Raw genomic sequence first — 23,607 nt, 5'->3', positions numbered from 1 at the left:
TTCTAAAAGAGTGTCCAGTGTCAGCACTTTATAGCAGTCTGAGGTAAAGCTGTAACTTTAGGGTGTTTTGACACTTGAGTCCTCTTTAAAAAAAACAAAAACAAACAAACAACAAAAAAAAAAACGAACTCGGACCACTTGAAGTGGACCAAGAGGAGAACCAAGTGAAAAAGGACCCAGTTCTCTATACGTCCACACTGTCCTTGTCCCCGAAAGAGGACTCGGATCCTTTTTTGGTCCTTTTAAGCAGTAATGTGGTCTCAGACCTCTTTTGCTTTTTGGGTCCTAGTCCTGTTGTAATGTTGGGGGTTCAGCAGTATTGCGCAGTTAAATAGGTCAAGCGAGTTTGCAATGAACGTACCATTATCATCGTCACTGATGTCAACACTTCCTCCCTCTACGACATCCATCGGGTTCACACAGGGGCTTTGTAACAAGAATTTCGTCTAACAAATCGTAGAGAGGCCACTTGGCATCAGCTGACCGTCCACTAGGTCGCAGTCTAACTCGTGTGGTCATATATTTATCATTTTTTCACTAGAACCCGGCACTGCAAGGCGGCCTGCTTAAAATCCGTCTTTCAGTTTCGCTGAAAATTGAAGAAACGCTTTCGGGTTTCTGTGGGCGGTTGATAGTTGTTTCTTAATATAGTCCTCCTTACAAATTTGGAGAAGTGCAACCGTTTCCTCATCTGTCTATAACATACCTCTTCCAGCAGAAGCAGCAATGTTGAATGTGCGCAACAGGTACAGAAGTCTGTAGGAGAATTTGTGAATGGGAAAATTCCAGTGAGCCCACAGCTGTTTGTGCTCACAATGCACGTTTTTTAGCGAACCGTGCTCAGACCCGTGAAAAGGACCAGGCATGAAAACACCCCTAGAGACACAGCAAAGTCCTTGTGGTTTCTCACTGACACGACGCGATGCCATTTTTGCGTTTTTATCTTCGAGAGAGTAAAAGAAATAATTTTAAAACGGTTTAAAACTGCCGTAACACAAGTGATAGCAGGAACTAGCTTGTTTGTTGATGCTACATTATTAAATGTAACTACAAAGGGACGAAACGCAAATTGCTGTCACATAAGACGAATAAAACACCTAGGGGTGTGCTGTTATAGGTAAATAATCGACGATGGGGTGGGGTGATGCAGCCCGATCCCAAAAATGTCTCTGTAAGTTTTTGGAATTATTCACTTATTTATTTATTTATATTTTTTGGGCAGATTTATCAAGTCAAGTGGGTTTTTATTGTCATTCCTCTGTATAGCTTGTATACACTGGAACGAAATGTTGTCTCTCCAGGACCACGGTGCAACACATAGCAATGCAGTAGTACACGTACACGTACACAAGACTACATAAAGTGCACGGGAACGTACGTAGAACCGAAAGATTTAGCATTCGATGCCTTTCGAACAGCACTTTACTTTCTACACTGGTCTGTTTCGGAGATTAGAGTTAAAATCATCTGCCATGACAGTATGTACCAGCTGCCTTCATGAAATAAAACCCTAACCCTATTTTGTGCTAGTGCAGATATTAAATGACTTTATAGTGATTGTACGACACTATAAGCTGTTATATAATAAATTAGTTGGTAGCCGACTGAGGTTTGGTCATAAACTGGCAGATGGCATACAGCTTATGTAACAGACAACAGACTAAACCCGAACCGAATGCCATTCTTCCTAGTTCTCTCACCTCTACAGTGCGTGAGATGTTCTGCACGGGCATCAGAAGAACCGTTACCATCAGCAGGGAGTTGCTGCTTGCCTGCAGAGACAGCGCTGAGGGGGATTTCCTCACCTCAGTTCCCCCCCTGAGGCTGAGCGAAGGCCAAAAGCCGTGAGGCTCCCAATGCAATTACTGCGACATGAACCTCGAGAGGCTGCGTTCAATTCAACAGGACGTCAAAAAAAAAGAATTCTTCATGGAAATGCTGTCCTAGGGGAGCAGGACTAAATCCTCCACATCCTTCATCGGCCGGGCATCTTGTAACCCAAGCTGTGGCAATCTTAACCTGCCACATCAGAGTAAATTGGATTGAGAGGAACGTGATCATCCCCTGATGATTGACAGTACCTGAGCTGCTTTGGGAGAATCCCCACGCACCTCCGCTACACTGCCTAGGAACTAAAAAAAAAACAACAACGACAACATTTCAATGATTCTAAACTCACGTCTGAGTGAAAAACAGTTATCCTCACTAATAAAGCCTTAATCAGTACGCATATATGAAATTAAAGGAGTAGTATGTAATTCTTTTGTACGCTCTGCTGCCTGTGAGGTCAATTTTCATTTTTCTAGTCAACGAGGTAACCAGCTAACATTTTCATCCACACAAACCACACAGTATCGCAGACTCAAATCGGAGTGATAAGAGCTAGGACAGACGCTGAAATTAAAGGAGCAGTATGTCATTTTGAATCGCGACTGTAATGAAAACACTGACATGCCGTCACCTTCTCCGGACATCTTCCCCGACCCTATCTGTTGAAAGCACTTATTTTTTCTTGTGTTGTCTTTCAAAGGCCGACCAGTTCTATTTCTGGGGGAGGAGCTTATTTCTGGTCCTGAATTATTTATTTTTATAAGACAGCAACCCGAAATGAAACAATTTTTCCAAATAAATTGCAAGACGGTATTGGGAATCGTATTTTTTCTAGACTACCTTTGAAATTAGGTGAATATTACATATCTGGAACCATTTTAAAATTTTATTAACTATATCTTTAAGGATTACTATCAGGTGCCACAATCAATAACAACAACAACAACGACAACAGACGTTCCTAGTAAGGATCCTTGTAAGGATCCACCAAGAGATAAAACACACACGAACTGTCCTGCAGCCAGTGTCATGATCTGAGGGCTCTGTAGTCCTAGACGTCTCTCTCTGGCACACACTCTGTGATGACAGGAAAAGCCATAGAGTCATATTTATTCAATTAAATCAGCTTATATTACATTACATTACAGTTTCTGATTCAGCAGACACTTTTATCCGAAGTGACTAAAAAAGTGAGGCAGAATCCAATCCAAGAATCTAACATTTCATGAATTTGATAATGGTTGTGCTGATGCAAATACAGTATGTAGTTGTTATTATTGGCCTTCATTAAAAGGAATGTGTGAGGTTACATATTGGTCTCCAGTGCCATCTACTGGACAATCAGGTTATTGCATGTCTGTTTCTTCCAAATACAGCATTTCCCTTCAGTGTCCTCCAAAGCACTTGTATGAGTGTTGAATAGGCATGATCACAGGGCCTAGAGAACCCCTACCTTGAACATTTTAGTGTTCATCCTGCTCCAACACACCAACTTCTAGAATTAAATAATTATCTGATTAGTTGAATCAGGTGCGTCGTCGTTCATTCGTTCACTCATTTTTAATAAGTGCTTTATCCGTGTCAGGGTCCTCACAGCTCTATTGTCCCTGGTTTGATCCTACATTTATGTTTGGAGACGTATGAAGTTTCTCCGCCTGTCCACGTGGGTTTATTTCTTATCAAACCGTCCCTTTATGCGATTCGTCACTTCTGAGAGGAAGACAGGACGCAAGCACAATGCAAGGAAGTGCTGGAATCCAGACTCGAACCAGAGATGGACACGGACGTGATATTTGTGCAACCCGAGAGATAAAAGTAGCTGCACGTGGACAAACAGCCCATAAACAGCTTGGCTTTGGAGCGACAGGACGTCATGATAACAATATGCAGCTGCTCACTTCCTGGAAATGAAGGGGGGGGGGACAGACAGAGAAGCTGATTCGCTTTTCAAAGAGTCATTTAATCGAATTGAATTGAATATAATTTAATATAATTTAAGTAAGAAAGTGCGGTATGGATCAAAGTCAGTGATCTGTACAAAGAGGCAGCATCCTGCACAGAAAGTGCAATGGAAAGACGAATGATGGACCACGATGTTTACTTCAATGAATGACACAGTGACGACTCTCAGGTCACATCCTGCCAGATTCAAGTGGAAAACATTCGGCCTGATCGTGTGCAACAACTGACCATATTTACACCTCACCGATGAGTCGGAACTGGAGATCTGATTGAGGAGCTGTAGAGGAGGTGGTAGCGCTAAAAACAAACAGCTAAAGATACTGCGGTTATTATACACGATAAAACAGCTTTTATACGCGAAGCCGCACTGGTCTCGATTGCTCCTGAGTTTCGACAGATCGAACGCGGCCGAAGATGGCTGCCGAGGTGAACGCGGAAGAGTTTGTGCTTGTGTGTGGAGTCCTGAGTGTCACCGAGCAGCGCGTCGGCTCCCTCTGAACATCCCCGACTCCACCTCGGCATGATATTCAATCTGAAATCAGCTGCAAGTCAGCCCTAGTCTAAAAAAATTTTTTTTTTTTAAAAAAGAACCGTATAAGATAATAATAGGTCTGATAGATAATACATGTGATGATTTCGTGATTCAGGTGAACTCAAAGTGAATGAACAAGTCCTAAGGAGATCAACGTTTCCAGCTTTCCAGCTCGCTGATGTGAACCTAAGCGCCTTCCACATGAGGGCACACATTGAGAGCACGGCTCCGTGGCCCACGCAGACTCGCCGCAGGCCGATCCAGATGGCAAAGGGGGGATCGAAGTGAGGCTCGTCCCACCATCAGGAGAACAGCAGGGGCGTAACATGAGAAAAAAGTCTGTAACAGAAATGGACACATGCTGGGTTTAACAACTGAACCATGGGTGTCAGATATATGACCCAATAAAATCCATTAAAAAAATGTTCAGAAAAAGAAAAAAGAAAAGGACATAGTCTCTGTTATTCCACTAGGGGGAAATATAGAGCAATAAACTCAGCTACTGATAAAATACGCTAACGAGACGTAAATCTTTATTAGCCAGGTAAAAATTTGATACTGTAACCGTCTTTCCGAAATAACCTATTGAGGAGTTTCAAAGCGAATGTGTTCTGTGTTTACCTGCCTGTGTTATTATACACTGTACGGCCAAACGATTGCGGACACCTGTCCGTCACACACTTGTCTAGAATGTCTTTGTGTGCTGTAGAATAGATTTACAATTTCCCTTCACTGGAACTTAGAGGCCCAAAGCTGTTCAAACTTGACAGCATGAGAACTCCGGCGGCCTGTACGGAGCCCTGGCCTCAACCCCACTGAACACCTTTGGGATGAACTGGGGCACTCACTGCGCCCCAGGCCTCCTCGGCCGCGACCTCACCGACCTCACTAACGCTCCTGTCCTGATCTCGAGTCCCAACAGCCACGCTCCAAAATCTGGCGGCAAGCCTCCCCAGAAGAGTGGAAGTTGGAATGGGATGTTCAACGAACACATACGGGTCCACAGACTTGTACAGGTGTATGTGATACAGTGTGCGTACAGTAGCTGCTTTATTCGCAGTCTCACCATGACACCACTTCCTTGTTCGACTCGTCCTTTTCCTGAGCACCGGATCTCCTGAGCTTGCCTTCATCTTCTGCACACATGAAACAACATTAGCAGCGACAGACTTCGGAACCAAAGACTATTTCATTTTGAAAATGAGGGGAAGTTGGTGCTTGCCTGCTGTAAGTCCCTCTACATCCTCCAGAAGGTTGGCAGTGGAGGCTGCAGTCGTGAGTCTGACACGAGGGTTATGGAATATACAATAAGCACTGGACGTGCTGAAAGCAGCTTTGGAAACCTTTTTCAGTCACGTCCACTACAGTCTATATTCGACTCCTTTAGTATTTAATCATCCATCCATCCATCTTTTATACCGCTTATCATTTTCACGGTCACGGGGGAACCTGGAGCCTATCCCAGGGAGCATCGGGCACAAGGCGGGGTACACCCTGGACAGGGTGCCGATCCATCACAGGGCACGATCACACACACACTCACACACCCATTCATACACTACGGACACTTTAGACACGCCGATCAGCCTACCATGCACGTCTTTGGACTGGGGGAGGAAACCGGAGTACCCGGAGGAAACCCCCGCAGCACGGGGAGAACATGCGAACTCCGCACACACACACAGGGCCACGGCGAGTATTTAATGATGTGCTTTTTGTACATTTAATGATGTGCATTTTTCAGCCCTACCTCTGATCCTTCACTACCGTTTGTTTGAGTTGTGCGGTTCTGTGCACCGCCGTCTATCCTCATCTTTATGATCTGCATGTTACTTTTATAGGTGTCTATACTCCGGTGCTATTTTTCAGTATATATTTTCTGAATCGCCGTATATTCTATTGAGTATTTTGTCTCTCTGGCTGTCATTTTGTTTCTCCTTCGATCAACTCCTCCTTGAATCGTGTGCACATTTTTGAGTCCGTGACCAAGTCTTTTTTCCAGTGCAGAGTTTACTGTAAAATAACCCGGGGATTCATCATTTTAAAAAGTTGCGGAGGACAGGGCGGATGTGACGTCAGACGCCGCAGGAGGATACGATTGATGCTTGAGGAGAGCCCTCTTTTTGGTCTTCCTCCGGCGAGTTTTTTCAGAGAAAGATTTGGCGATTTCAAAAAGCTTCTTCCTTGTAGCTGCAAAAGACGAAGGAAAACACAAATGCGTTATTGGCTAGAAGCCGTTAGGTTAAACGTATATATATATATTTAAACCATAGCTCTTTAATTTTCCTTTCAGAAACATCCGGAACATATTGCAGTTTTATTTATTCTTATTAGCTTTGAACTATAGAAATGCAATTTTCACTAGAGACAGCAAATTTTTTGAAATATTACATTTCTGCAGATTCCTTTATTTAATTTAATAATAATAATAATAATAATAATAATATCGAGTTATGGGAGCAGTGTTGGGATTACAGTAGTGTTACAAAAAAAAAAAAAAAAGCCAAATGATAGCAGTAAAAAATGTCATTTCTCCTTTCTGGATGTCATATAAAATATATTCGAATAACATGCACGCATCCAAGTTTCCCCCCTAACTTTTGAATCTTCACCATTTTCATATTTTTATAACAATATGCACTGTAAACGAGGGACATCAATCTACTGTCTTCACAGAGCACGATGACTGAAACGTCGGCTTGTGCGCGTATGTGTCTCGAGTTCTCTTGCTAATGCGCGTGTTTTGTGCGTGTTTCATGGGTGTGTGTGTGTGCGTGTGGCTTTACATTTTCCCATGTGCTTGAGTTTGTCACGGAACAAGGCATCGTCTGAGATGGAGGTGCAGGCTTCCTCAGAGCCTGAGGCGTTGTGATCACCTACAGAATCACACACACACATTAACAAGAAGACTATTTAAAATGTCCAAATCATGGTACAGACCCCCGGTATTGCACCATGAAGCTATCGGCATCAGTCCAAACCCAGCCCAATATTACACTCCAGCATTAACTGTAATAAATACAGACGCAAACACATCCACACTCACACACACACACACACACAGCACAGTTCAGAAGGTGCAGTGGAGCTGATGAATGGTGTGTACCTTCAGTGGAACGCTCCATGCATGCGGATGAATGAGAGCGCTGGGATTTCAGAGACTCAAACCTCTGACGATCTACAACATAAAGAGCCAGCGTGAGATGACTACGTGGGTGGGGGCTATCAAGTGACCAAGTGATCAAGTGACCAAGTGATCAAGTGATCGAGTGACCTGAGAGTACTGCACGTCTCAGAGGCAACAGGTGCAGTGCTCACGGTGAGACCCTGAGAGCACGGGGCATGACAGAGAGAACGCAAACCCAGGACGATGAACGTTATGCAGCCAGCGGCAGAGTATAAACGTGCGTGAGTGAAGGTGCACAGAAACCTCAGGATGTATCAAAAATAAAAGAACGCATGGAATACTGAGGCATGAGGAGGATGGAAAAAAAATAAAAAATCCTTCGGTGACTCAAGATGTCGAACGATACGCTTGCTTTATTGCAGAAATACATCTTTCATGAGGAGCAACAAGCTCATTAAACCTATAGGAAGTCTACAGAACTATGATGGGTTAGGCGTCCCCCGCCTCGTGCCCCGAGTTCCCTGGGATAAGCGACCCTGTGTAGGATAAGTGGTATGGAAAATGGATTGATGGATGGAAAGACTATATAAGATATACAATTCTATGTAAGGAATAACACACAGCAGAGCGTGCTCTTATACGAAGAATAAAAAAAACCCAACAATAATAATAATAATAATAATAATAATAATACACCTGGGAGGGGTGTGATGCAGCACAACGTGCAAGCTGAGTGCCGCTACCCCCTCGAAGTGCGCTATTTATTTATTTTTTTTTACACACATTCTTTAAATATTTGTTTGTTTATCAGTGTTAGATCACGTGGCACGCCCACCCTCCAAGTCCCTGTGTATGAGCTGTTACTATAGGAACAATAACGTATCGGAATGAGCGCGGCGATGTTGACCTAATGCTCATGTTACAGCCGGAACCACCTGTGCTGTTGTATGAAAATAATGCACACCGTCTGACCAATCAGAATCGAGCAATCAGCTGCACTGTGGAATAAAGAGATATGAACAATCTGAATTTGTCCTTGTATAGGTGTTAGCTCAGCTCACTTGGCTCGCAATATAGTCCTTGTTAGCTTACTAAGTTAGTCTAGTTAACACCATGGGCGTTTTTTTTTTTATATTGTGTTTTATATTGTGGTTGGAGCCAAATTTCCCTACGAGGATAGGAATACCTGACAGTTTTTTAATTTTTTTGATTTATACATTTAATTTAAAAAAAAAAATGCTGTTTCAAAAAAACTAAAAGAGCCCAAATATGTCATTTTTGTTACAGTTAAGGTCTGGGTTAGAGTTAGATCAGTTAGCTGCATTAGCTGCATGATTATGTTAATAAAAGGTCATTTTTCTTATAAAGATAGTAAGTCAAGTGTGTGAGTGTGTGTGTGTGTGTGTGTGTGTGTGTGTGTGTGTGCATTCCAGTCTCCACCTCTCTCCAGAGCGATGAGGAAGTCTCGGTTGCGCTGCAGCTCCCTCATGAACTCCTCGTTCTGCAGGAAAAGGGCGACGCGCTCATCCTCCAGGTACTGCTTCAGCTTCCTGTCCTGCTCCGAGGCAGAGTACTGCGTCAGAGAGGACAGCGAGGACGACGACGACGAGGAAGGCTGGGACAGGCTGCTTTGAGAAAGCTTGGAATGCAGACGACAGGGATAAATCAGCACTGACAACCACACCTTCAGGAACATTGTGTCATTTCATAACGAGACCACATCAGAGGACGAAAAAACTGCCGGTCCATCAGGTGGGTGTGGGTGATGTTTTACTCGGGACAAAATGACCCTTTTGGATGTTCTGTATTGAAGTGTAAGACTTGGACTAAATATTCATATCTTCCATTAATGACTTAGCAAAAAAAAAAAAAAAAAAACACACGGAGGTCAAATTTGGACCATTTAGCCCCTCCCACTTAAACCGATTTGCATAATATGCAAAACCTAATTCTTTTTTTTTTTTTTAGACCGTTCATCTGAATCAACCCCAAATTTGACAGGTCTTATCAAAAGACGCTTAAGGAAAAAATATATGTAAAAGATTTGTTTGGATGCTAAAGACCAAAGAATAAAACAAAGAAACTTAATAGTCTTTGTTATATAGGAAGAATACTAAAATATCTAACTGGCAAGTTTTCTAGTAAATGCTGCTGATAATTAAGATAAAGGCTAATGTATTAGGCATTGGGGTGTTTTCAAATACATTTTTACAGTCGCGTTGCTATAAAATCCGATTTTGCTATGAAGCAAACCAAACATAAGGGTTACTACGAATGTAAGCTCATTGAAAATGTATTGATATAATACACCAAGCAGCTCCCTCCAGTGTGTGAGCGATTGGAAACGATCCCCATCCATTATCATTTGTGTACGAGCGCCATAAATCTACCTGCAGACTGTCGAGCTGCTGGGGCAGGATACGCAGGAAGTCATCAGGGAGGTTGCCTAGTAACGGAGGGTTCCAGTTCCTGTAGCTGCTGACCTGACGATGCTCGGTTGGAGGATTGGCTTCGAACCTGGCACGAAAAAAGAAAATCAAGGTCACTCCTTAAGACGTGGTGATCGACTAGTCATGTTCTTCCAGGCTTGTTGTGTTTGTGTTTGTGAGGATTGGGTTTCTGGGTCATTTAAGGTGATATCGTGTCCAGAATTAAAATGAACGGCATCTTCCGAGCAGTGACACATGCTCAAGGTTGAGGAGTTGTAGTGGCGCGAGATTAGCAGCAGGTGGAGAAATGAGCAGAATGGGCGCTTCCTGAAGGTGAACGAACAAACGATTAATCATACGCTCTGGATGACTTATTCCAGAAGTAATCAAACCCCTTCTAAAAATAATCAATTCTTCAATTAGCTCTGGCTATGTAATTCATTTAAACTAGCAGTTATCAAACCCCTGATTAAAAAACCTGACCTCGACCCCTGTCAATTGTCCAGCTATAGGCCAATATCAAACCTCCCCGTTATCTCCAAGATATTAGAAAAGGTTGAAGCACAGCAGCTATGCTCGTACTTACATAGGAACAACATTCATGAAATGTATCAGTCAGGATTTAGGCCTCATCATAGCACATAGAAAGCGCTGGTTAAAGTGGTAAATGACCTTCTACTGGCCTCTGATCAGGGTTGTGTCCCCTTGCTTGTGTTACTTGACCTTAGTACAGCTTTTGATACTATAGATCATACTATTTTCTACATGATAGACTGGAAAATGTTGTTGGCATAAAGGGAACGGTCCTCTCCTGGCTCGGGTCTTATTTGACTGATCGCTATCAGTCTGTAGATATAAATGGTGACCTCTCTATGCATGCTAAGGTAAAGTTTGGTGTTCCACAAGGTTCTATTTTAGGCCCACTGCTTTTTACTTTATATATGCTACGTCTGGGTCAAATTATCCGTAAACATGGAATAACTTCCACTTTTATGCTGATGATACACAGCTGTATGTTTCAGCGAAACCAGATGACAGATGCTTATTAACTTCCTTTTACTTAATTCTGACAAGACGGAAGTACTTCTACCAGGACCGCGTGTAGCTAGAAGTAAGCTTTCTGATCACACAGTAACTCTGGATGGACTTTCTGTCTCATCATGTGCAGCAGTAAAAGACCTTGGAGTGATTATTGACTCCGGTCTTTCATTTGATGCTCATGTAGATAATATTACTAGGATAGCCTTCTTTCATCTCAGAAATATTGCTAAGATAAGAAATATAACCTCACTACACGTTGTAGAAATATTAGGTCATGCTTTCGTCACCTCTAGACTAGATTATTGTAATGCCTTACCGTCTGGATGTTCCAGGAGGAGCATAAACAAACTCCAGTTAGTCCAGAATGCAGCAGCAAGAGTCCTTACTACAACCAGAAGATACGACCACATCACCCCGATCTTATCCACACTGCATTGGGGCCCAGTAAAATTTTTTTGCCTTGATTATAAAATACTACTATTGAACTATAAAGCGCTGAATGGTCTCGCGCCACAGTACCTGAGCAAAATTTTGGTCTTTTATGATTCGCCACGCCTACTTCGATCAGAAGGTGCAGGCTATTTGTTGGTACCTCGAATAGTGAAGGCTACAGCAGGGGAAGAGCTTTCAGTTATGGAACAGCCTTCCAATTAGTGGACTCAGACACAGTCTCAGAGTTTAAGTCCAGGCTGAAGTCAAGCTTTTTGTGAATAGTCTTTTTCTTAGGTAAAGAAGCAGATCTAGAGGCTCACAGGCATGGAGTGTAGTGGTGAACTGGGATGTTTAGATGCTATACAAATAAAACTGAATTGAATTGAATTGAGAAAAGGGGTTCTTTATTAAGGGCTTTATTAAGGGTTCTATTTCTAACCAGGAAATATTCGATATAATACCTTCTTTCTTTTTCTTGTGCAGGGACATGTGAAGAACCTTTAAGCGTTCTAAATGAAATTTCCCATTTGTCTTTTCTGCGTTCTTGCCTGGGAGGAGGGAACGGCGGCACGTCAGCCGGGTGCTTCCTGTCATAGATGTGCATCTCGTACGAGGGTGGAGAGTAAACAGGTGGGGGTTCTTCATCCGAGCTGTCCGGCTCTAATGTCCTTTCCAAGATCTGCAGAAGAGAAAACGGTAACACGGTGTCGGTCTTAAGGTGTCGGTCAAGGTGACGGTATTAAGGTGTCGGTCTACTATGCAGAAGGTTATGAGTTCAAACCCCAGCACTTCCAAAATTACCGCTCTTGGGCCCTTGAGCAAGTCCCTCAGATGTATAATTTAAATAAACGTAAGTCACTCTGGATAAGAGTGTCTGCCGAATGCCATAAGTGTAATGTACTTCATTTCTTATGATATTATTGGTTCTTCAAAGGTTCTCTCAGGGTTCACTGGGCAACGAAGGGAGTCTTAGCTTCCTAAAAAGGGTTTTACAGGGTTACCTGAGATTCCTTCCTTCTCAGTGAGAAAATACTAATAGATACTAAAAATAAATCGTCACTATTCACTTAAAATAAATGATTTTTTTTAAGAACATATTTTAAATATGTTCTACCACAATGAACATAACTATAAACTATAACATATGATAAAAAGCATGATGTGATGGACTTCGGCATGTTGCCGTGGAGTAAGGGGAATAAAACACATCATTATGTGCTAGGATAGGAAAATAAACAACTTTGTAGTAGCAACGTCCAGATTATGAATCGTTTATGTTTTATTCTTTCTTCCTTGCCCTGCACACTTGGTCCATTTTTGCTTGGCTATGCAAACTTTTATAACTTTATGACCGTCTCCGGAGCTAAACTGTAAGCCGATCTGTAAGCGTAGCAGTGCCGAGGCTTCCTCTTCTAAACCGTAACATACAGAAACTCGAAACCTTTTACCGAGCAGCATCTGCAACTTTCCTTTGACCTCAGAGCAAAGGAATTGATAACGTAATGCGTTTTTAATAGAAAGCCTCCCACTTCTATAGGATCGTCCATGCGTTTTCACTGAGTCTATCAAACCGGGCAGGTCACTGTAGCGCCTGAGGGCTTGTCTGCGCCAGTTGATGATGTTTAAAGAGATCGGCGTGGTTGAGAATGCACGGATCTTGTCTCGAGCCTTCAAAGCTCTGGGTGCGCTCTTCAGGACCTCGGCGAGCAAACTGGGTCAAGCAGTTCTCTGCGATGATGCACACACTCCTGCCCCCAGGCATCAGGGCTGGTAGTTATTCCGGGCAGAGGCTCTACAGCTGCATACCGAAGACGCAGAGGAGAAACGCTGCTGGGTGCCGTGTGTCCGAAACTACTGTAATTCCAAGCGCGTCGCACGATCTAGAATTTGTTCCGATAAATTTCACCAGGGGTGGAGAACTAGGCGAAAGTATTCTAGCGCTATAATTGAAAAACCTTTTGACAGGCTGCAATATACAGTACGTACATCACGGTGTCTAGGTTGGCTAAAACAAACCTAGTAAAAGGTCCCTTACAGAGAAAATGTGATATTCAGACCTTGAGGTGTAAAATGATGTCGTGAGACGCGATATTCTGCACAACTTATTCACACAAAATGACACAAATGTATAGGCAATCGCTACCTGCCACTATGTCTTCTCCATAACTAATCAACACGGAGAAGGACTCTTGTTTTAGCGAGACTCACCGTCGTCGCCTTCTTACCTCTGGGGGAATGCTGTCGTCCGAGTCGGAGCTGTCGTCCGTGCCTTGTCCATCCAAACTCATCTGCAGGAGCTGGTCGATGGTGGAGTCCACGGCGCCATTATTGGCCCGCAGGACACACTCGATCACCTCGTGGTCCATGCTCGGAAACATGGTCTTGAAGTCGTCCATGGCCTGGTTGAACTCCAGCCGTCTGACGTGCTGCAGAAAAACGTATACGGTTACATCAGAATTCGTCATGTTCTTTGCAAATCCTTCGTGGCTCTTTTCAGAAACTCGAGTAATTACACCGTTAGAGCAGAAACAGCAGGGAGTATGAGACTCATAAGCACCTGTCGAGAAGACTTGCTGTTATTGAGCTCGGATCCTCCATTACCGTTAGCCCTCGAGCCGTGACTGCCGTTGCTGCTGGCGCTGCGCCGAAACAGGCTGGTCATCATCTACGGCTGTGAAACTGCTCCTTCAGGAGCTCCGCCGACTCTCCTGGTGACCACACCCCTCTAGAGCTACTCCCACCCCGACCACGCCTCCGTTATCCTGTCATGGCACTTGTGCAGTGAGACAGCCGGACACAGGGAGACAGCATGGACTGTGCTTGGGTCTGCTGCTGCTGCCTTCTGAGACCCAGCAGCATCCAAACACCGATTTAATGTGTTAGCGTCAGTGATGACCTTCTCAGACTTGAGTCAGGAGGTTAAAACTGAGTCAGTGGGGTCGCTCTGGGCGTTTCTTGAAGATCTGCAACACAACAGAGCATGGGGAGAAATAATAACGAGTCTACATAACAAAAAATGACTTTTCTTACATAATACACAAACTTCAGATTTCTTTGAGACGTCGTGACAGATTCAGGTCAAATGAAAGTTCCAGCATCACCGAACCTCGAATAAGAGATTTGTATTCACAGATCCCGTTGATCGGGATGGATCGTGTACGTGACAGTTCTGAAAATCACACGTAGCTACTGTCACGTTTTGCAGTGAAATCTCCTTGCCTGGATGCTGTTCCAAAAATAAATCCATGGCTGGACTCGTGGCTTGCCAGCAGGGGGTGAAGTGAAGTAGGAAATGGACAAGTATGGGCATACATGTGACACGTACACCAGACACACTCCGAGCTGTGATATATTCCGCAGGAGAGGAGCCCTTCTGCGCAATCTCTGTCTGTCCTGATTACGTCTCAATCTCGCCATTTCCAGTCTTCCCACAAGCCTATGACTCCAGGCATCCCTGTTTCCTGTCTCCATGGCAACAGCCGTATTTCTGAGTGGGAAAGAAGCGTAGGTCGGCCCTTGGAGGAGGATGAAGAGGAAGAAGAAGAGGAGCTGCCTTCTGCCAACTGCACCGTGACCTCAAAGGCCGGCATCTGTCTGCATCTCAAAGTGCTGGATTTAATAAACAACTTCGCAGCCCACACAGTGCAACTATAATCGCTGACCGTTCCAGCCCTCACGCAGAGTCAGAACTGCTTCAGTCAGGGCTTAAAAAAAAAACTTCTTCAAAAACAGATAAAGAAGTTTGCAAATGGGTAATGATCCGAGACCAGGGACAGCTGATGTAATCGGACTCTGAGACCGAGAAACAGAAGTGACACATCTTTCCCCTGATCTGCAAAGGAGATTCGAAAATACTGCTATACCTCGGTGTGAGTTGAGATACATCTCGCACACATTTCGGCGTGCGCCATGTCCTACCGAATCTGCAGCAAATGACAGATCGACACAGAGCGAGGAATGGAAACCTGTAGACTTGAAGAGTAGAAACGACCGGGGAACATTTGACCAAACTAAACAAGGTGAAACACAGAACAGGCGAACACAGTAGGATAATCAACCGGTGACGGGGCAGTGCTGGAGACGGGATCGAAACCGAAACAAAAGCACGTGAAGGACAACTAACAAAAGTGGGAAACGTGGCAGGCACCAAGAGTTTAACCTGAAGAATCCATGAAACCATTCTCTATAAAAAAGAAGAACAACAACAAGTCCCCTTAGGTTTCAAGTGTAAGACCGTTTCATGTAAACCATGATTTAAACCTGTCTTTTCAGTACGGGCAGACGTGTGCTAATCACCACTATATTACAGATGCACTAGCCAGAAAAAAAAAGCACTGAAGGACCCCTTTAATGAGGTAATTATGGTAAAATAGGTGGAACTTTAAACATATGCAGTACAGGGAGACACCAGAACCATGACTGCCCTAAAAATCACGCTCAAGCCTAAATATCCTCATGAAGAACAAAGTGCGGAGACATTGCAAAAAATAACTAGAATGATCTAAATTTAGCAGCGCAATGTGATGAGGTCACCCAACTCTGCTGCAGGTATAAAAAAAAAAAAAAAAAAAAACTTTGCTCAGGCCCTTGCAGCATTCACGTATACGAGTCCGTCAGTGTGAAGATTCAGAGACTCCAGCGCCGAAGGATTCGATTCGAAGACATGTATCACTGTCTGTTTTTATTTAGCAAAATAGCAATACCTGCGGTGTGTGAAAGACATAACAGGTGTTGATAAGGTGGAACCTTTTTTTTTTTTTTTTTTTTTTTTTTTAAATTTCCTTTCCCATGCAGGGAAAATGGGGTTCAAATTTCACGCCAAACAGGCCATTCATCTCGTCTGGAAACATTCAACTAAATCGGTTTATAAAAGATGAGATTCTGGCCATCAGATCATTATATATATATATATATATATATATATATATATATATATATATATATATATATATATATATAAAAAGCTCATCACTCAAGGAGGGACGATCGGCCATTACACACACATTGTCTCCAGGCTAGATGGGTAATAAGATGGGTAATGCCTAGCCTGCAGTGGCAGCCATGAAAAGCAGTTTCATTCTGTCCTGGAGCTGCTGTGGTTAACAGAAAAAGAAAACCATTACAGAACAGATATACCCACACACACTTTTACAGCTTTGATTCCATCGCTTGGGGCCAGAACACCACATAAAAGTTTGCTAATGAAGCTTGACTGTCTGGAAGCAAGCGATAAAAAGGATCTTAGCCACACCTCGATTCTGTCCCAGTTGACCCTTTAGCATATTCTACTTTACTACTCATGTTTTCAGTCCCTGTCCATGGCGCGACCGCAGTCCTTATTTACGCATGATTTCAAGGCCGTAAGGTGTCATATTTGAAACTCATTTCGGTTTACGAGAGTGAGTTCACTCCTATGCGTCCCTTAGTGAAGCCCACACCCGTGCAGACCCAAGGCCATCCGAGGCCTGAAGTGACGGAGGAGAAAAGAGCTGGATGGATTATATTATTTAGCGTGGTTAAAGGGGGGGGGGGGTCCACTCTGAATAACCTTCATATCAAAACGTCATCAACGTCATCGTGCTCTAACTAGCCGAACCTCAAAGGTATAGCTCTCTTTGTTGTCGTCACTATTTATTTTATTTTTTTTTTACACTGGATTTCTCATTAATATGTCCCTAAACATCACTCTTGTAATGTATTTCGGACACCCGTACGACATTCGGCTGCACCCCAAACGGTGTACTCAGCCGTGAATAGGGAACGAATTCCCTTGTTTTGTTGACGTCTGCGGATTTCTTCACCACGTCTCTGTTCCCAGCTCCTTGTGTTCGCTGTCTCTCGGATCTTTTGATGAAGGATTACCCTGCCATTTTCCCCGAGCTGTATTTCGACCCCGATGTACTGATTACTGGACTAATGAACGTGCTGTGAATCACTCTCTTGCATCCTGCACCTCACAGCTTATTCTTCCAGTAATATTTGACCATAACACTTCCGATTGGCAACGCTGAAGCAACGTGTCCAGCTTTACCGGCGAAATCTCAAGCTGTTTCACACATTTACGCATTCATTCTCCCAGACCAGCCCTGATTCAAAAATCAATAAGCATTACTGGCACCGAGGGAGCCTGTAGGACGGCCTGCGGTACACGATCAAGCTGCGTAAGAGCTCGTGTTTCCTCCTTACTGGGAAAATATTCAATCTTTCTCTGTCGAGATGGATTTCTTAAACTGCTGACGTGATGTGCTGCAACATAGACCACTAATGAATCCGTAATATTGTTTTAGAAGCTTAGAGGTGTAGACCCGGATTATATCCACATTAACGTCTCGAATGCTCCCTCGGCGCTTGCAGATTACTGTCGCGTTCTGTTCGTGAGGAGAGAGGAGGACGAAACAAGAACACCGCGCTGGTGGAGCTGCGCGAATACGACCGAGCGCCATTAACGACGAGGTGACCACGTTTAAGCTGAGATTGTAATGGCCAAAGTTCCCTTCTGCTCGTCGAAAAAGCCGTGGCTAGCTGGAGCAGCGGCTGCCCAAAGGCTCCACCCTGCCATGAAGATAAATGAATGATTCAGTACAAGTGACCTAACTGAGAAAGAGCAAAGCAAACGAGAAGCCGCCACGATTACGTCATTGAGACCTCGGTTTACACACCACCTGTCGATGTTCACGCAGCACTTCCTTGCAATATTTCAAACGACGAGCACATTTCGGCAATTATTATTAACGGACCATCGCTGGCACTCATAACAAGCTTGAGATTATAAGCGTGGATTAAAAACAGTCCAATCTGAAGCGATGATGCATAACTTCGAAGGGGACTACCCAAGGTGTCCATTCGTGTCCATTTGGGCACTTGGTTTTGAAGGGAACAGCTGATGGACAGTTTAAAGTTGAGTTGTCCAGTAGCGCACACACGTAGACACGGTAACAATTCCCTCTTGAAAGTTTAAAAAGCACATTGCAAATGACAGCTGATTCGCAACCCGGACAGACACGGACTATTCAGAGTTCTCACTGTCAAGGGTGATGGAGTAGGACGTTATATATATACCACAGCCTGTTATAGATCAGCAGATCTAGTGGAAGCCAAGAGCGTCCACATGAGAAGCTGTGATTATAATCAAAATACGAGAAGAAGCATGTGTTTGTTGTCCCATGCGTGTTGTTTGCAGCCCCAATTTCCTCAATTATGGCTCAGAGTTCTCGGTTCTCGTCCGTGTAAATGTAATCAGAACCTAACCGCACTGTATATCTCTATGGCAACCCCTCCGTCTGTCGGTCCAGATGCCCATCTGATGTGTGGCGCTGACTCTCAGACTAATTGATTCATTAAGGATTATGGGCCCTCTGCTCAGGGACGGTGCATAAAAGAGGAGGATTTAGAGCAAACTGATTTCAAATGCACGCTGCTATACAACCCAAAAACCTGAGGCAAGGCGGCTTAATTCATGAACAGCATGCAAACTAGCACCGCCGCTAGCACTGAATACATTCATTAATCCTATAAAAAGTTGGACCCAGAATGAGAGAAGGACCTGTAAGATTGTACGATCCATCCATCCATCCATCTTCTATACCGCTTTATCCTTTCCAGGGTCACGGGGAAACCTGGAGTCTATCCCAGGGAGCATCGGGAACAAGTTGGGGTACACCCTGGACAGGGTGCTAATCCATCACAGGGCACGATCACATACACACTCACACACCCATTCATACACTACGGACACTTTGGACACGCCTACCATGCACGTCTTTGGACCGGGGGAGGAAACCGGAGTACCCGGAGGAAATATAGATCACAAAATACGTTTAAACTAGTCCAAACAGTAGTCATGAATCAAGGCAAGAGTCAAGCAGAGAAATAGCAATCACCAAATACAAGGCTCGGGATTTATACAAAAGCAGCTTTTGGTAAGTGTTTGACTATTTGACTTTGCTTTCTAAAAAGAAAGTTGTGATGAGTGTACAGAAAATGGTTAGTACTCTGGGGAAGGGGCCCTCTACAGGCATGGAGGTGTAATGTCTCAGCAGGGAGATTTTTATATATATATATATATATATATATATATATATATATATATATATATATATATATATATATATATCACTCTGCATTGAATAAAAATATACACTATATATACATATATGTATACTCTAATTATATGGATATATTGTATATAATAATTTTATTTATTTTTTTTACGTATTGTGCTATGGTTCCCTAAACTATGAAACAAAGTAAGCCGTTATAACCAGCAGAGGAATAATAATGTATTTAGCATCAAATGTAGGTCTGTATATTTTGTGAAGTAATGGCCAGTCACAAGCGGCACTTCATTGGTGGAAAGGAATAAATCTTTCATGTAAATCTTCCCACTCTGAATTGAATGAAAGTGCCAGGCTGGCATGAATCAAGCAGCAGCTCTGCTATTAACAACCTATCGTAAACAAAATCCTTTTAGACTAAAAAAAAAAAAAAGGAAAAAAAAACCCCCCCGAAAGACGTGACTGCCAAAATCAGACGCCGTTCAAATTGGCAGAGTTCTACCGTGTAAAAGCGAGTCGGCGATCCAACCGGCCAGATTGTGGTGTCTGACGGCTTAAATATGAGCTGCATCACCACACAGCCATGAGTGTAGAGCTGAACAAGCTCTTACTTAAGGGAGATTCTTCAGGATCTTTAACATGCTGATAGATTCTCCTGATATGAACCAACACGCTTTGACTGGATGTCACAGTTTGTAGCATTTGAGAGTTTTTAAGTGTATGTTTTTACGTCGGTGACTGATGGATCTGTCTATGGATTTGAGCATCTTAACCGTCAGCATGAACTCTTTCGGTCTGCCCTATTTAATGTTAAAAATCCAACGCGCTCCTGGACGGCCTGAGTGATTTTCAACACAATAAACTCAATGCAACCATCTCCATGTAGCTCTTCAGATTACAACCTGACAGGCACGAGTCAGTGTTAACATTTTTGGAAGGAGTATTGTATTATTAACTTTAAAAGAGAAAAAAAACAAGATGTTGATAACAGCATGGCTGTTTACAGCTGCTGTAATGTATGTGATAACACCGAACAAACTATTTTAAACATGAATGTAACTATAAATGGATAAAACCTACAGTACATGTTGTTGTTGTTCATTAATATAATGGTTCTAAAAGTGGGGTCTGTGAAGGACAACTGGGCTATTATATTATATTATATTATATTATATTATATTATATTATATTATATTATATTATATATATGTACTATATTATAGCACTTTTGGTGCGATTAGGGGTCCAAGCACCGAAAAGTCACCTCAGACGTCTGTCAGTGGAAAGTTCTATGGCTCTCGAAAATATAATTTGAAAACTTTATATAATTTATGAAACACCATATATCCATACTGAGGGGGTCTGTGGAGTTTATTTTTTACAGGTCCCTGGCTAAAAAAAATATTTGAGAACCACTGCACAAATGTATTTAAAAAAAACAAAACAAAACAATGTTCATCCTGTTCAGCTGTAGCAGATACAACAGTCCTTTTCTTGAGGCAAAAGGGAAACAGAATTAAAATTCTTTCAAAGTAATTACATCCTTTACTGAAAGAGGTGTGTGTCTGTTTTCCGCTGCTACAATGAATCTACTGTGACACCAGAATTGGAAAAGATGAGAACACGGACATAGCCGAGCATGCACTGGAACCAAACGTTGTTAGCATGCTGGCTTCAGATAGGCTAATGTCCTTGTTTCTGACCTGTTTCGGACATCGGACGGGAGAGAGGAAAGATGTGGAAGGAAAAGAGAAAAAAGCTGGGGAAGAACAAGGACAGGGTGTTTTTCCAGGGCTTTTTCCCTTCCCAGACACTTTATCTTCGTGTGCTAGCAGGGTGAAATTAGCGCTTGTTGCTAAAAACTAATAATGAGCAGCTTGACATGTATAATGGAGCTAATCTGGGTCACAGAGCACAAGATCGTTTTCTACCATGACGAGGATGAGAACACACACACACTGGAACCAGCCTATATATACTGGAACCACCGGGGCGGCTGTGGCTCGGGTGGTAGAGCGGGTCGTCCACTAATCATAGGGTTGGAGGTTCGATACCCGGCCCATGTGATTCCACGTGCCAAAGTGTCCTTGGGCAAGACGCTGAACCCCAAGTTGCTCCCGATGGCCAGTTAGCGCCTTGCATGACAGCTCTGCTAGCATTGGTGTGTGAATGTGTGTGTGAATGGGTCAGTGGTTACATAGTATAAAGATTTCCTCTCAGATGAACAGAAATGGAAGAGTGGAGGAAAAAATTTCACTCTCGGGTCTGCATCGACGACAGAACCTCTGATCCGGACACAACACACACTGCGTATATGACCGTCCTACGAATGAGATACATCCAGTGAGGTATATGCACTGTGTTGGAAAAGTAGAACACTGACCCAAATCTTTTTACTCGCCGTTGGGCTAATTTTGTTCTGGGTGGTCTTGCGAGCTACCTAGAAAAGCTACCTGGTGTTTCTAATTTCATCTTTACAGACATCGATGGTGAAAACTCATAAACCCTGTATAAAGACAGTCCATTTATAAGACGGGATAAGCTGCTCATTTTAACATGCTTTCAGTGATGTTTCATCACTCATCATTCATGCAATTATGCAATCAGCCAATTGTGTGGACGCAGCGCAGTGCATAAAACCGTGGAGATACAGGTCAAGAGCTACGGTTAATGTTCAGGTGAAGTATCAGAATGGTGGTGGTGGTGGTGGTGGTGGTGGGGGGGGAGAACCGTGGGCACAGGCTCACTAGAACTGGACAGTTCAAGCTCAGAGAAGAAACCCGCCTGGTCTTTTCCCAATCTTCAATTGATCCTGTGCCCACTGTAGCCTCGGATTCCCGTTCTTGGCTGACAGGAGAGGAACCCGATGTGCTCTTCTGCTGTTGTAGCCCATGCCATGCTTTTCTGCTCTCCACGGTTGTAAAGAGTGCTTATTTGAGTCCCACAGAACTGGTGCTCACTGACTGAGAATCCAGTAGCACTGTGATACTAATATGTATAAATATAATCATGACTAACACGGAAGAAATTAATAACTGGGCAAAAAATAGCTACATCCGGCATTAAGAACATCACCACAAATAAATGCCATGGTAACCGAGCAGCCTCCACATTCCTCTGCACATGTCCACAGAAATACGACTAAATCCGGTGGGTTTTTTTTTTTTTTTGTACTTGAAAAAAGCAATGCCAAGCTTTAAGGAGGCAGTGATGAGAGAGAGAGAGAGAGAGAGAGAGAGAGAGAGAGTGAGAGAGTGAGCTCCATATTTGATGCAGATTTAAATAATGCGATTAGACATGACGAGTATGAATGTGTTTAAAATACTGTATGTTGCACTGAAACTGGGGTCTGGGTCCTTCTTTGGCTCTGAGTTTAGTGTTTATTCAGGAAAGAGTAAATCAGTGGGATTTTTCAGGAAACGACCACATGTTTCAACCAAGGAAGGACAATTCTACAACAGTAGCAATCCCAGAAGTCTCCTGGGCATGAGGTAAACGGGGTCATCGTTTGACTTGAAATCTAGACAGGAGGCCTAACAGTGCAACGACATCGTGATAACATCCATAACGCAAGTCATCATCTTTACTGGAATCCCTGCGGTCCGTCTTTTATGTGTTTTCAGCCGCCTGAACTCTGGTACCATAAAAACGCAACCGCATCGGTTCCAGACAAACAGGTGCTCGAGTTGCTCGTGGTCGTTACAGGCTGCCCACCTCCAGCTGAGACACCTGTGGAGCAGCTTGAGCGGCTTACAGATGAGTGTACGGATATGATCCAGGCTGAGGAGGATCAATTAATCATGTGGGACAAGTGCAGGGAAATCATGCCTCCAGTTGCACTACAGTGAGTGTGTCTACGCAAAACGTGAGCAAAATTCACATATTCGCATAGTACTCACATATTACTGCTTCCTGTGAGAAATGTCCGTAATTATACGCACTTATTATTAAAAAGAAGCAATAGAATAATCTCCCAATACAATATGAAAGCTTGAAATCAATGTCTAGAAACGGTCTTGAAATAGGTCTTCCGTCCATCCATCTTCTATACCGCTTATCCTTCCTTCAGGGTCACGGGGGAACCTGGAGCCTCTCCCAGGGAGCATCGGGCACAAGGCGGGGTACACCCTGGACAGGGTGCCAATCCATCACAGGGCACAATCACACACACACTCACACACCCATTCATACACTACAGAC

The 23,607-nt window shown here is 43.4% G+C and overlaps 1 protein-coding gene and 1 long non-coding RNA gene across 2 annotated transcripts in view; one reads left to right on the top strand and one right to left on the bottom strand.

Annotated features, from left to right (window-relative positions):
• Positions 1–2,733: 2,733 nt before the first annotated feature.
• The window catches only part of LOC108277236 (CUE domain-containing protein 1), a 22,357-nt gene continuing 1,483 nt past the window's right edge, over positions 2,734–23,607 (bottom strand). The window contains exons 2-12 of the mRNA XM_017489788.3: positions 13,911–14,316; positions 13,579–13,779; positions 11,902–12,032; positions 9,842–9,968; positions 8,892–9,090; positions 7,431–7,502; positions 7,111–7,200; positions 6,421–6,514; positions 5,547–5,605; positions 5,391–5,460; positions 2,734–4,663 (exon numbers count right to left, since the gene is read on the bottom strand). Of these exons, the coding sequence (XP_017345277.1) occupies position 4,663; positions 5,391–5,460; positions 5,547–5,605; positions 6,421–6,514; positions 7,111–7,200; positions 7,431–7,502; positions 8,892–9,090; positions 9,842–9,968; positions 11,902–12,032; positions 13,579–13,779; positions 13,911–14,018 (1,152 nt within the window). The 5' untranslated portion in view covers positions 14,019–14,316 and the 3' untranslated portion in view covers positions 2,734–4,662. The remainder of the gene's footprint in view (positions 4,664–5,390; positions 5,461–5,546; positions 5,606–6,420; positions 6,515–7,110; positions 7,201–7,430; positions 7,503–8,891; positions 9,091–9,841; positions 9,969–11,901; positions 12,033–13,578; positions 13,780–13,910; positions 14,317–23,607) is intronic.
• On the top strand, positions 9,067–12,230 carry LOC128635178 (uncharacterized). Its single transcript, XR_008398069.1, has 3 exons — positions 9,067–9,203; positions 9,848–9,992; positions 11,837–12,230. It is a non-coding gene; the product is annotated as an uncharacterized LOC128635178 (long non-coding RNA).

This window comes from Ictalurus punctatus, chromosome 16 (genome assembly GCF_001660625.3).
Source record: "Ictalurus punctatus breed USDA103 chromosome 16, Coco_2.0, whole genome shotgun sequence".
Taxonomy (NCBI): Eukaryota; Metazoa; Chordata; class Actinopteri; order Siluriformes; family Ictaluridae; genus Ictalurus; species Ictalurus punctatus.
This window is presented reverse-complemented; position numbering and strand designations above follow the sequence as displayed.